Here is a 13,745-nt window from a genome sequence, read left to right on the forward strand (position 1 = left end):
GAATGGAGACATTTAGTTCCGGGCAACAAACGTTCCCCCTTTTTTCCTGTTATAGATTTCTCAAATGAACGGAACAATAGGGAGAATGGAGCAGTGGTTAGAGGGCTCCCCTTTCGACATTGTATCTCACAATCGCCATTTTGTGTTAATGCAGAGGAGGAAAAGCCCTGCAGCCCTTGCAGCTCTCCTTTTGCAGCCCAGAGAGGGTTAAATGCAAAGAGAGGGAGGAGGAGGGCAAAGAAGGGCTAAGCTAGCCTAGTTCCCAGCATGCCTTCACAAAGTGGGTGACACACACAACACACAACACACACACAAAGATGGCTGCTCCCAGGAGCTGCTGCTGCTGGGAGTAATTCCTTTCTTTCCCTGGTTCTAGGAAGCCCTCCTGCTGCTGCTCCTGGGGGCTTGCAAAAGGAAACATGGGTAAGAAGAAGTGTTGATGGTCCCTTCTGCTTCTTGGAAAGAGAACAAGACGCCTGGCGTTTTAGGATTATTCATTTTTGATAATACACACACACACACACACACACACACACAAACACATGTTCAAATATATATATATATATATATATATATATATATGTATACACACACACATATAAAACATGTTCAAACACACACATATATAAACACATGTTCAAATATATATATATATATACACAGTATATGTATACACACACACATATAAAACATGTTCAAATACACACACACACACACACACATATATATATACACACACATATAAACACATGTTCAAGTATATCTATCTATATGCATCTATGTAAATACATATTATAGATATATATTTGTTGTTGTGTGCCTTCAAGTCGTTTCTGGCTTAGAGCAAACCTAAGGCAACCATTTTGTTGGCAGGTTTCTTCAGAAAGGGTTATTGATTTATATATATATATATATATATATATATATACATATAATATGCACACATGTATAAACACATATTGAACTATCCATATACATATATATTTGTTGTGTGCCTTCAAGTCGTTTCTAACTTAGAGCAAACCCTATCAGGGGTTTTCTTGGCAAGTTTCTTCAGAGAGGGCTATTGTGAACGACTCGAAGACACACAACAACAAACATATTTGTATGTGTATACACACGTATAAACATATGCATGTATACACATACAAATATGTTGTTGTGTGTCTTCGAGTCGTTCACACTGGCTCTTACATATATAACAATAATAATAGTTCTCTGAAGATGCCAAAGCCACAGATGCTGGTGCAACATCAAGAATAAACCCTTCTAGAATGTGGCCATATAGTCTGAAGAACCCACAAAAATAACTATGGATGCTGGCTGTGTTTATGTTTCAACTGCCACATGCCCCTAGGTAACATGGGGATACTGGGAATTGTAGTCCCAGTACAAGACGGACACACAAAGGCTGTTGTTCTTCTTTCTTTCAGAGCTGCCCATGGAGGCCTGGGACGGCCTTTGCGCTCCCCTGACCTTCTTGTGGCTCAACCGCTTCTACCTCTATTCATGCGCCGCCTTTGGCCTCAGCCTTTGGATCTGCGTCCAGCTCCTCAGCAAATCCAAAAAGCAGGTAACTTCTTGCCCCGTCTTCCCTGGTTGGGTTTGGATCGTCTTGGCTGGAAAAGTCGTTTTGTGGGTTGTAGGGTTGTCTTGTGTTGTGTATAGCATGATTTCAACTTAACGTTGACCCTTGTATGTGTTTAGCTACATAAGTGTAGTGCTTGTTTTAAATGGTAACCTACTTTGAGACTCAGTTTTGGGGAAAAGGCAAGGTATAAATAAAATTATTATTAATGTTATTATTTTTAATAATCATAGGATGGAAGTCAGCTTGAAAAGCCAAGGCTTTCGACAAACCCCGCTGTTGAAGAAGACCAGAAGGAGATTCATGCCGACAAAGTCTATGTCACCGGTGTGAAGGTTTTTTATGGTTCCCAGACAGGAACAGCAAAGGTAATAGAAAGAGAGAGCTCTGGTGCCACCACAAACTACAAATCCCAGAATGCACAACGAGTGCAGCCTTTCGCTAACCCTTCCTCCTCCTTTCCAGAGGTTTGCGTCTAGACTTCTCAATGCTGTAGTCTCCTTGAATTTGCCGGCGGAAGTTATTGACATGAAAGACTACGATCCAGACGACTCTCTGGTTGATGAGGTTGGTTGTTTTAAACCATTTAATTCAACCCCATTTCCATGCAGGAATACAGATAAAGCAGTTTGTTTGTCCTTTTGGGTTCCTTCCAGGCAAATGGCCGCGGCATCTGCGTGTTCTTGGTTGCGACATACACCGACGGGAAGCCGACGGAGAATGCGGCCTGGTTCTGCAAATGGCTGGAAGAGGCGGCCAACGATTTCCGGGTCAGCAAGACCCACCTGAAAGGCCTGCGCTACGCCGTCTTCGGTTTGGGGAACTCGTCGTACACGGATCACTACAACACCGTGAGTCCAGCTTTGCCCCTTGTCCTCTTCCCTTGGCTTGCGATGTCCGCCAAAAACATGACCTTTCCTTATTTTTCTCTCCTCAAGTGAGCTTTGGGGTTGAGAAGGGGTTTGAACCCAACTTTAGGGAGCATCTACACTGTCGATATAATGCTGTTTGACACCACTTTAAGTATTGTAGCTCCGACGAATGGAATCCTATGACCGCTAGCTTTGCAAGGTCTTTAGTTTTGCAAGGTAGCTTTGCAAGGTTTTTAGCCTTTTCTGCCAAAGAGTGCTGGTGGCTCAAAAAACTATAGATCCCAGGATTGTTTGGAATGGAGCTGTGGCCGTTAAAGTGATGTAATACGGCATTATTTCTACAATGTAGATGCACCTTTAGCTTTGGGAGAATCAAACCCAAGCATCCTACTCTTCCCATAGACCTATCTCTCCTAAATCAATCTGACCCAGAGCTTGGAAAAGTTCCTTTTTGGGAGGGAAAGAAATGCCCCAGAATCACCCATTCTGCTTCTTCTTTAGTTTTTAATACAGTTTATTCCTGACAACCAAATACAGGTCATAGCCATCGAATCACAAACATAATTAAAACCCTTTAAAACTTCCACAGTCAAGTAGCTCGATAACATATAGGGCAGCATGTTTACACACTCCAAAACGTACTTTTAGAAAAGGGGAGACTAGGCGACAACTTTGAAGCTCTCATGGCATCAATATCCCGCAGCGCATCATGCTCTTGCATCCTTTCTTTGATGAGTTTCCTACCATGCTGTATATCAACCAGGTTTTAGAACTATAGGGTCGCTTCCCGGCCCTTTGGCTACGCCCAAGTGTTGTACCTATCTTCCCGTTTCCACTGCAGGTGGGCAGGAACCTTGACAAGTGGCTGTGGATGCTGGGCGCGCGGCGAGTCCTGTCTTTCGGAAAAGGGGATGCGGACGTGATTCGGAGCCAACATGGCAGCATCGAGGGAGACTTTGAGGCCTGGAAGGCCAAGTTTCTCACCAGGATCCAGGCTCTCCGAAAAGGGGAGCGGAAGGCCTGCAGCGGGAAGTGCAAGAAAGGGCAATGCAGACCCCGGCGGAAGGCGGCTCCGGAGATGGCCATCATGGAGGAGAAGGAGGACGAAGGGAGCCCTAAACATGGGGAGAAAGAGGTGGGTCAAACAAGGAGTGGCGTCTTTCTCTGCGGTGCTGAGGGTAGGAACCCACAACGGTTGGATGGCCCAAAACCATCCTGATCCTAGGAGCCCTTTTCTGCCACACAGTAATAGCACTGTGATTCAAATTTAACTGCCCAGATGCTTTCTTTGGTGTCCTGAGTTTTGTAGTTTTGAGAGGCGCTTAGACATTTCTGGCTGAAAATTCTTCTCTAAACAGCAAATCCTCTTTCTTTCTTTCTTTCTTTCTTTCTTTCTTTCTTTCTTTCCAGAACCAATCACTCCCAGATCTCTTCTTCATTCTTTTTCAGTTGATTCGGCAGCAAGAAGAGGAACTCTTTGAAACCACAAGTGAGGAAGAGTCTGGCGGCGAAGAGGGAGACGCGGGTGCAAACGGCGTGGTGGACGTTGAGGATTTGGGCGAAGTGATGGGGCGCATGAAGAAAGCCCAGGTAATGGTCTCCTGCCCTAGAAGTCAGTGGATTGCAACCTCTTTTGCAGTCTCTTGTGCAAACATTCTTCCAATATTCTGCAACAGCGGCTCATCCTGTCCCTGTTTTTGGCTTTTCCAAATGTGGAAGCCCTAGTCGACCCTTGTTTGCTCCTTGCAGAGAGAGCGTGATCTGGAGGAAGAGGCGGCCAAGAAGGCTGGATCCCAGGAGGAAGGCCAGGATGAGAGGAGGGAGATGATCACGCCGGCTTTAAGGGAGGCCCTCACTAAGCAAGGTGAGAATGGGAAGGCCTTGGAGGAATGGATAGCCTTGGTCCCCAGTGTTTTTATCTATGGCCCCATACAGACTGCCAAAATAAAGTTGCTTTGGGTCATTTTGGCAGTTTGCTGTTTAAATGTTGCATGCGTCCTAAGAGTCCGGAAGCTGGGGATGGTTTGATTGAGAGTTCCTGCATGCCAGGATGTTGGACTGGATGGCCCTGGATGGCTCTATGATTCTATGGACTTCGGCTCCCAGAATTCCAGACCATTGGCCAAGATGACTTCTGGGATCTGAAGTCCAAAACATCTGGAGGACTAGAGTTTGGGCATCTCTGCTCTAGAGGATATGTAGTCTGACCCCTGCTCAGCACAGGATCCAACACAAGAGTCAGCTACAACAGAGAGCTACTTCTTACTCTTACTCATAGAATCGTAGAGTTGCAAGAGACCGCAAGGGCCATACAGTCCAACCCCATTCTGCCATGCAGGAAATCTCAATCAAATCTAAACCCAAAACACCTGGAGGACCAAAGTTTGGGAAGCAATAACCTAGAGCAGTGATGCCCAAACTCTGGTCTTCCAGGTGCTTTGGACTTCAGCTCCCAGAAGTCATCTTGGCCGATAGTCTGGGATTCTGGGAGCCAAAGTCCAAAACACCTGGAAGGCCAGAGTTTGGACATCGCTGCTCTAGGGTTATGTCTAAACATTGTGATTTTATGCTCCTTCCTTGGATGAGTTAAATGCTAGTGGGTTTCTTCCAGCCCCATATTTCTTCTAGGTCCCCTTGAACTCATATCTTCTTTCTTTTGATCCAGGTTACAGGTTGATCGGGAGCCATTCTGGAGTGAAGCTTTGTCGGTGGACCAAGGTACGCATTGCTTTTAATTGTTTAATTAAACTATTTGTTTCTGTAGTGACTGATTTTAGTACAAGAGCAGGACAGTTGACTTGCTCCATTCTTCATTGCGTCTTTGATCGAAAGACAGTCGAAAGGAAGAGAGAGTTCAGGACTAAAGCCCTGCTATGTTGAAACCTTCAAAGTACAATTTATTTTTGTAAAACAATAATATTAATTCTGTTTCCACTGGTGTTTCTTCTCTTTCTGGCGCCAGTCAATGCTTCGTGGCAGAGGAGGATGCTACAAACATACCTTTTACGGCATCGAAAGCCACCGCTGCATGGAGACCACCCCTAGCTTGGCTTGTGCCAATAAATGCGTCTTCTGTTGGAGGTAAAGTGTGTTAAGAACCGCCTTTTCCAAACTTAGGCTTTATTCCGGTGCTAAATGGAGGAGCTGAACAACCGTCCAATCTTATATTGAAGTTTTAAAGCCCTTTCCACCTTCAAAATTGTGGCTGGACATAGAGGTTTGGTTGCCATTTCCAAGCGTCTGTGCTTTAACTCCTGCGACAGACATGTGTGCAGATAATGTGCGGCTTTCCAAATGCGGTTGGGCTGTAACTCCCATCGTTCCCCACCTTTGTCCTTAGTGGGTTGGATGTGTATTCCTGCATGGCAGGGGGTTGGATTTGACGGCCATTGAGGCCTCTTCCATCTCTATGATTCTATGGATGATGGGCATTATAATCCTGGGACACCTGAAGGGCCATTCCTTCCCTTACTGCAAAGTTATGGGATGATTTCATGTCACCCCAAATTGGGTCCCCCCAGTTTTACAAGTTCTGAACTGGCTAATTGTTATCACGTAATGTAAACTTGGCTTATGGTATCTCCAGGCACCACACCAACCCAGTGGGCACAGAGTGGCGCTGGAAGATGGACCAGCCGGAAATGATCTTGCAGGAGGCCATAGAGAACCACCGGAGCTTGATCAAGCAGTTTAAAGGTAGTGCGCTTCACGCTGACCTGGGAGTGAGAGCTTTAGTGCTCCCAGGCGCGTCTGCGAGGGTTTTTGTGGGGCTACCATTTGTCATCCAGCCTTTTGCCAAGCGGACGGTCTCCCGCTTCGGTTTTTACAGGGGTCCCCGGAGTTAGAGGCGACCGCTTCGAAGAAGGGTTAGAGGCCAAGCATTGTGCCCTGTCTCTGGTTGGGGAGCCCATCATGTACCCCCAGATCAACCAGTTTGTACGGCTCCTGCACCAGCGCAACATTTCAAGCTTTCTCGTGACGAACGCCCAGTTCCCCGAGGAAATTCGGTGAGCGCCTGGAAGAATTGTGTCCCTTTTATCCTAGCCCTCCCTGGTTGTGGTCACTAAACTGACACTAAAGTTGAGTGGACCCAGGATAGGAATGGGCCCCTTGGGTGCTTCTCAGTTACCTATATGCACTTCTCTGGACAACAACTCCCAATATTCCCTAGCCGGCGTGGCTGCTGGGAATTGCACTCCAAGACATTGGAGTGGGTGCACAATACCCACCATTGACTTCATTGTGTTCAGCCTGCAATGCTGGAGAGCAACTGGTGCCGTGGTTTGAGTGCCGGACTATGACTCTGGAGGTCGGGGTTCGAATCCCTGCTCAGCCATGGAAACACACTGAGGGACCTTGGGCCAGTCGCTCTCTCTTAGCCCCAGAAATCCCCGCAAGAGGGTCACCGTAAGTCTCCCTTGTCCTCACCAGAAGCACTTCGGAGGATGATGGGACATAGAGAAGCTCTCAAAACCTCTGTAGGTTCATACAGGAGAAGGCAGTCCTTCAACTAACCTGGACCTGAGCTGCATAGAGCTCTAAAGGTCACAACCAGGACTTGGCATTGTGTCCAGGAACAAACTGAGACCTTTGTGTGGTTCTCATAGGTTTCTCCTTCCTCTTCTCCCCAAAGGAACCTCGAACCCGTCACCCAGCTGTATGTCAGCGTGGATGCCAGCACCAAAGAGAGCCTGAAGAAAATTGACCGGCCGCTCTTCAGAGACTTCTGGCAGAGGTTCTTGGACAGCTTGCGAGCCTTGGCTGAAAAGGTATCGGGGAGGGAGAAAAAATAGGTATCCCCCAGACAAAATCCATTGAAACCGGCCGTGTTTTTCGTCTTTGAGGAATGCATCCTATGGCTGCACTGTCCCCATAGAAAGTGACATTAATTACAGTTCTGTTGACACAAAATTATATTCAGATCTCCCTTGTTTTCTTTCGTCTTTTCCAGAAACAGCGCACGGTGTATAGACTGACGTTGGTGAAAGCGTGGAACGTGGACGAACTGAAGGCTTATGCCGAGTTGGTGTCTCTCGGGAAGCCGGATTTTATTGAAGTCAAGGTAGGTTGTTGATTGTCGCGGTGAATTCCCCTTCTCAGAAAACCCACATACAAACACACAAAGAAAATAGGTTTTTTGTGGGTTTTGGGGGCTCTGGGGCCATGTTCTAGAAGAGTTTATTCTTGACCTTTCGCCAGTGTATATACCCCACTCTCTTCCATGCCAAAGCCACAGATGCTGGTGAAACGTCAGGAATAAACTCTTCTAGAACCCCCCAAACCCACAAAAATCTATGGATGCCGGCCACAAAAGCCTTCAACTTCACACAAAGAAAAGTTTACCTTCCTCGGAATGAATGAGGTCTGTTCACATTGTACATTTAGAGTGCTGCGATTCCACTTGAACTGCCATGGCTGCATCCCGAGGGATCCTGGTACTTATAGTTTAGCTAGTCTTCTCCAGAAGAGGCTTCTAAATATCCCTCCTTAAACTGCAACCACAGCCTGGTATATACTGGGTTTGAGTGCTGGAACTGGGCTCTCTGAGACCTGGGTTTGGGTCCCTGCGCAGCCACGGAAAACCCTTTGGGTGACTTTGGCCAAGTACCGCTCTCTCAGAGTGAAAAGGGAGAACGGACGACCGTTTCTGGTCTTGAGAGGTGGGGTTTTTGACCTGTTTGCATGTCCCTTTGGCAGGGAGTGACCTACTGTGGGGAGAGCTCCGCCAGCAGCCTGACAATGGCCAACGTCCCTTGGCACCAAGAGGTCACCCATTTTGTCCAAGAGCTGGCGGATCTGCTCCCGGACTACGAAGTCGCCTGCGAACATGAGCACTCCAACTGCCTCTTGGTTGCGCACACGAAGGTACGGAAATCTCATTCTTGTGTTGTTGAAGCCAAAGGAGATGGTCAGCCCTATTGCTGGAAGCTTAGGATTAGGGTCTTCCTCTGATACTATGCCATTACAGCCAATCCTCCATATAGATGGATTCAACCATCCGTCCCAGCAGATACCAAGGGCCCACTGTAGTAATGATGATGATGATGATGATGATGATGATAATGTATTTCATTTAATGGGGTTTGAGCATCCATGGATTTTGGTATCCACAAGGAGTCCCGGAATCAAACCCCAGCAGATGCACCAAGGGCCCAAGGTGCCCGAAATTTTACCTTCTCTGCCTCATTTTCCTCATCCTCCATCTCTCCATGTTTTTTATCTTCCTTCTCTTCTAAATCATTTAATGGATCTCGTTTTCCTCCCTTTTCCTTCAGTTCAAGATCGACGGAGCCTGGCACACCTGGATCGACTACGATCGCTTCCAAGCGCTGGTCCGCGAATACGAACGGAGCGGCGGGACGGAGACCTTCACTGCATCCGACTATGTGGCCCTGACTCCCCCCTGGGCTACTTTTGGGTCCGTCGGACGGGGCTTTGACCCAACAGACACCAGATTTCAACGGAGGAACAAAGCTAAGGACGTCTCAGGCTGCTGACGTTTGTATTTTTGGGGACACGACAAACCTCCCTGTATTGGGAAGGACTTGAAGTCAAGGACTATGGCCCCAAGATTAGGCTCACATTGGGTGCCCTGGGACCAACTCTGTGGCCTCTGAGACCCCCAGACCTTCCCAAAAACATGGAACATTTTTGGTACTGAAACCTCCAAACTCCATGTTGGTTTGAGTCTCTTGTTCTTTTTGTTAAACAGATGGTTGTATTTCAGCCAAATCGCCCAAATGGAATTGATTTTATGTCCACAGCTTTGTGGAGATGCAGGAACGATCCCTGAAGTTTCCTATCCCTGCCTTGGATAAAGGTCAACTTTTGCGCCCGCATTTGAAATCTGCGCACAAAACTCGTGGAGGACATTTCGGGAACCGTGGAACAAAAGGGCCAAAACGCTCTGTGGAAATGATCCAAGCTTAAAACCGCTTTAACTGCCCTGGCTGCGGACTCCTGGGATTTGTAGTTTGGGCTTTCTGAATGTCTCACAAAACTCACTAATGTTGAGCCAAGTGTCAAAACTAGATTATTTCTGCAGCGTGTTTTGGCCCGACGTCGAGGTGATTTCTCCTCTTGGAACGATCTGTGTTTTTGGAGGCGCAGTCGGGGAATTGCGTGCGTTCAAATGGAATAAAAATGTATTTCTTCTAGTCTATTAAGATATATAGTGTTGTTTTTTATTTTAACGTGTAACTGGTATCTGCTTTTCTCTTTGTTTTGATGCTCCGTAAGGGATCCTGGAGGCAGCCGCTGTTTTTCTTTGCAGACGTAAGTACCTCCAGGGAGAACCAGAAGACAAAACACATTACTTTTATTGTCAGACCTTTTGTTGGCGGAAGTAGGACAAATGTTAAAATGCCTTTTTTAAGTGACGTCTCGTCCCCGAATACAAGTCCTTTGTTGCACTTACTGATGTGGACCAAGGCCGGGTTGGCATTGGCCCATTCTTTGCTGCCAGCTCTTCTCACCTTTCAAGAACTGGCACATTATTTTATATTCCCAGGGCTGGGAAATTAACTCTTTTTCACTTTTATTACAGAACAATAAAAAGGAACATTTCCATCCGGTACAGTTTGGACTTGAAAGAGCAAAGACCATCCAGGCGGCATCTCTTTGTCCAAAGTTGGCATCAAGTCCTCCAATGCCTCCTATTCTCTGGAGCAGCAGAAAACAAGTGAATGATCTGTGGGTTGGTGGATATGTGTGAATAGTCACATATTCTATCAATCACATACATGAATGACCATGTGCATAACAGAGGCTGGGTGGCCCTCTGTCAATGGGGATGCTTTGATTGAGAGTTCCTGCATGGCAGAATAAAGGGGTTGGACTGGATCAGGGCCCTTCTTGGGGTCTCTTCCAACTCTATGGTTCTATGATTCTAATGTGATTGATAGAATATGTGATTGATTGATTGATTGATAGACTATGTGACTGATCAGGTATGTGATTGATTGCATATTCTAGCACCCGCATATTGTCTCAATCACATATTCTATCAATCACACATTCTATCAATCACACATTCTGTCAATCACATATTCTATTAATTACATATTCTATCAATATGTGTGTATATGTATATATGTGTGTGTATGTATATAATTATGTGTATTTATAACTTTGTGTCTATAATTATGTGTGTGTATGTATGTGTGTATATATATATATATATACACACACACATATATCTGCTGTTCCTGTTGTTGTATGCCTTCAAGTTGTTTCTGACTTATGGTGACCCTATCATTCATATATATATATATATATATATATATAGGGTTGGCATGGCCCTCTGAGGCTGAGAGAGTGTGACTTGTGAGTGTGCGTAATAATATATAGCTGTGTATATATAATTATATATGTTTTATATGTGTGTGTGTACATCTATCTATCTATCTATCTATCTATCTATCTATCTATCTATCGCTACATATATAGCTATATCTGTCCTGGGGCGCCCTCTAGTGTCGGGAAGGGGGCATTGCAGGAAAGAATGCAATTTGCAATCTGCTTCCTGTCTTCCTCTCTCTCTCTCTCTCTCTCTCTCTCTCTCTCTCTCTCTCTCTCTCTCTCGGGCGCCCTCCTGTGGCTAAAAGAGTGCGCTGCAGGGCAGGGAAGAATAATGGGGTTTGCGCTAAAGCCTAGCCAAGGGGCGCAAATGCGATCGAGAATACAGTATGTGAATATGCGATTGATAGATAGAATATGTGAATTTACATATTGATAGAATAATTCGTTCGCATGTCATTCACATGTCATTCATTTTCCCTAGACTCCCCACTATCTCACAGGAGCTTTGCCCTTGCCTTCCCCTGAGGCTGAGAGAGTGTGTCTTGACCAAGGACACCCAGCGGGTTTCGTGACCAAGCCAGGAATCGAACCCTGGTCTCCAGAGTTGCGCCACGCTGGCTCCCTGGAACTTGCCCCCAATTACGTGAGACGGAAACCGGAGGTTACAAAAAGCTCTTCTTTCTTCTTAGTATCCTCCCAATGTTGAGCTGGGATCTCTTTTCCTGGAGCTTGAACCCAGTGAAAGAAAGAAAGAAAGAAAAAGAAAGAAAGAAAGAAAGAGAAGAAGATTCCGATTTCCTTTAAAAAGTTATTTATTAGTCAGTTTTTTTATAATTATTTAATTCCATTTTATTTTTGGTTTTTATTATTATTATTACTTCTTTTTTTTTGGAAAGCAAGTTTACTGTTCTTTATTTTAAAAACGACGACAACAAACGAACAAACAGATGAAGAAGTGTCCCATCCCAGGTACATCGGAGCGGTTATTAAAAACATGGAAGACATGGAAGGATATTGGGAAGGGAAGGGATGGCGCGGCGCGGCCCCGTTCGGCTCAGATCTGAAACTGGCGCGACGCTGGTGCCCGGATGTCAAGGATGCCAGGCGTGGGTTGGGTTGGCTGGGCGAAGGGAGAGAGTGCCAGCTGCGGCGATGGGATTAAGGCCGATCCCATTGGCACCGAAAGGCCCGGCTGAGCTGCTCCCGGCACGGAAGGGAAGAGCGCATGGCCAGAAAAGGCCAAGGATCCTAGGATTCCTTCTAAACAGAGGATGGACATCTGTCACAGGGAGGGCTTGGATGGAGGGCATGGCGGAAGGACTGAATGGGGTTGGACCTCATGGCCCTTGGGTCCCTTCCAACGCTAGGGTTTGATCGATTCAATCTATTCTGGCATGGCAGAATGGGGTCGCCCCTAGGATTCCTTCTTAGTTTTGAAACAGGGGCTGGATGGACCTTGGGGGTCCCTTTCGACTCTTGGATTCTACTATTCTATGGTTTGGACCCCAACAAGGGCACCAGAAAGGGACCAGAAAGGGGCACACAGAGCCAAGTGAATGAGTGGCTGGTGTGGCTGGGCACAGGGTTCGGAAACGGGCTTAAAGTGCTTGGGCAACCCCCCCCCCCCAAAAGAAAGTCCCCATCCCTCCGAAAGCAGCCCTCCTCGGCCGCAGCACCAAAAGGAGCCCCGGGGAGGGGATGGCGAAGGCGCTTTCCTCCCCAGGATGGTCAGAGTAGCACCGGCGACAGAGGGAAGGGGCTCAGTGGGCTGGCATGGGGAGCGAGGGCATGGCATGGGAGGGTGGCGGCGACGGTGGCGGTGGGCATCGTTTGGGTGGCTTTTTCTCAGGACAGCGGTGGTGGTGATGGTGGTGGATGGGAGTACATTCGAGACCAGGCAGTAGCACCAAAGTTCATGAGGTGAATGGTAGGCGGTCGATCAGGGCTACTTCCGTCTGCGTCCAAGGGCACCTGCGGGCAAGAAAGGAGAGGATCATATAATCAATGAGAGCAAGAGAGAAATTAGGGACCGTTGTGGGTCTATCTGTGTAAGACAACCAGGATGGCATGATGCTTTGAGTGTTGGACTACGACTCTGAAGACCAGGGTTCTAGTTGTTTCACCTTTATTGCGATCCTAAGGCGAACGTATACTGTATATGTTCCAAAATACAGATTTGCACTATAACTCCCAGAGTCCTAAGGCCTGCTCAGAGCCTTACCGTATTTTGCTGCCTTTGCAGCCGCCGCCGCCGCCGGACTCACTCCTGAAAGAGAAGAATATGGGAAATGAAGCTTCACAATGCAGGGACTTCAAGATCCAGGCCTGAATAGACCCATGAAGTCAACAGGATTTACCTAGCGGTCGACTCACTGCTTCCAAAAATGATCCAGTAGCAGAAAGTATTTGAGCCATAGAGCATCGCTACAACAGACCCTAAGAGTAGCGGGATCCAAATAACCCTAATGGATCCATCCTATGGGATCCTGAGATTTGTAGTTTGGGGAAAGGGACCCTGGATGCTCATTGTATACAAAAGTATACAATGAGCCCTTGGTATCCGCTGGGGTTCGGTTCCAGGACCCCAAAATCTGTGGACGCTCAAGTCCCATTAAACACAGCAGCATAATAAAATTGTTTCCCCTATATAAAATGGCAAACATCAAGCTTTGGGCTGGGCTGCATAGGAGACGTCTCTTCTGCAGCATCTTCCCCAAGCAAAGCAAATAGCATTCCAGACCCCGTTCTGGTCCCAAGGTAGACTGCGTCTGAGCATGGAGGCTCTGGGACCAAGCAAGGAGACGCATCTCCCTTAAAGCCAAGGGCGTCTTGCGGGACACGGCGGTGTCACCTACCTCCGTATCCCAGTCCTCCTTGGGCTCCGTAGGGTTTGGGGGGCTTTCCTGCAAGGAGGGGAAAGGGAAGGAAAGCAGGGATGAAATCTTCCCAGGCTGAAGATGCTGTCTCCTATGTCAGTGGCGCGG

General features: G+C 47.0%; 2 protein-coding genes across 5 annotated transcripts in view; one reads left to right on the forward strand and one right to left on the reverse strand.

Moving 5' to 3' along the window:
- The first annotated feature begins 98 nt into the window (after positions 1–98).
- On the forward strand, positions 99–9,617 carry LOC149287054 (S-adenosyl-L-methionine-dependent tRNA 4-demethylwyosine synthase TYW1-like). Its single transcript, XM_089493436.1, has 16 exons — positions 99–423; positions 1,434–1,573; positions 1,822–1,956; positions 2,054–2,155; positions 2,245–2,439; positions 3,302–3,595; positions 3,910–4,050; positions 4,210–4,324; positions 5,126–5,178; positions 5,423–5,541; positions 6,047–6,156; positions 6,290–6,467; positions 7,094–7,229; positions 7,412–7,522; positions 8,158–8,325; positions 8,736–9,617. The coding sequence occupies exons 1-16, from the start codon at positions 420–422 to the stop codon at positions 8,955–8,957; spliced, it is 2,223 nt and encodes a 740-aa protein (XP_089349562.1). The 5' UTR covers positions 99–419; the 3' UTR covers positions 8,958–9,617.
- Positions 9,618–11,561: 1,944 nt separating this feature from the next.
- The window catches only part of ELN (elastin), a 39,156-nt gene continuing 36,972 nt past the window's right edge, over positions 11,562–13,745 (reverse strand). For all 4 annotated transcript variants that reach the window (XM_089493331.1, XM_089493330.1, XM_089493333.1 and 1 more), the window contains 3 exons: positions 13,617–13,664; positions 12,983–13,027; positions 11,562–12,732 (listed from right to left, as the gene is read on the reverse strand). In XM_089493331.1, coding sequence (XP_089349457.1) covers positions 12,707–12,732; positions 12,983–13,027; positions 13,617–13,664 — 119 coding nt within the window. In that variant the 3' untranslated portion in view covers positions 11,562–12,706. The remainder of the gene's footprint in view (positions 12,733–12,982; positions 13,028–13,616; positions 13,665–13,745) is intronic.

Source organism: Sceloporus occidentalis, unplaced genomic scaffold, assembly GCF_023333645.1.
Source record: "Sceloporus occidentalis isolate IW3139 unplaced genomic scaffold, rSceOcc1.0.p SCAF_64, whole genome shotgun sequence".
NCBI classification, from domain to species: Eukaryota; Metazoa; Chordata; class Lepidosauria; order Squamata; family Phrynosomatidae; genus Sceloporus; species Sceloporus occidentalis.

Coding starts and splice junctions, on each gene's coding strand:
- LOC149287054 (XM_089493436.1), top strand. Junction 3,596..3,909: donor CTAAACATGGGGAGAAAGAG/GTGGGTCAAACA, acceptor ATTCTTTTTCAG/TTGATTCGGCAGCAAGAAGA. Junction 6,468..7,093: donor CAGTTCCCCGAGGAAATTCG/GTGAGCGCCTGG, acceptor TTCTCCCCAAAG/GAACCTCGAACCCGTCACCC.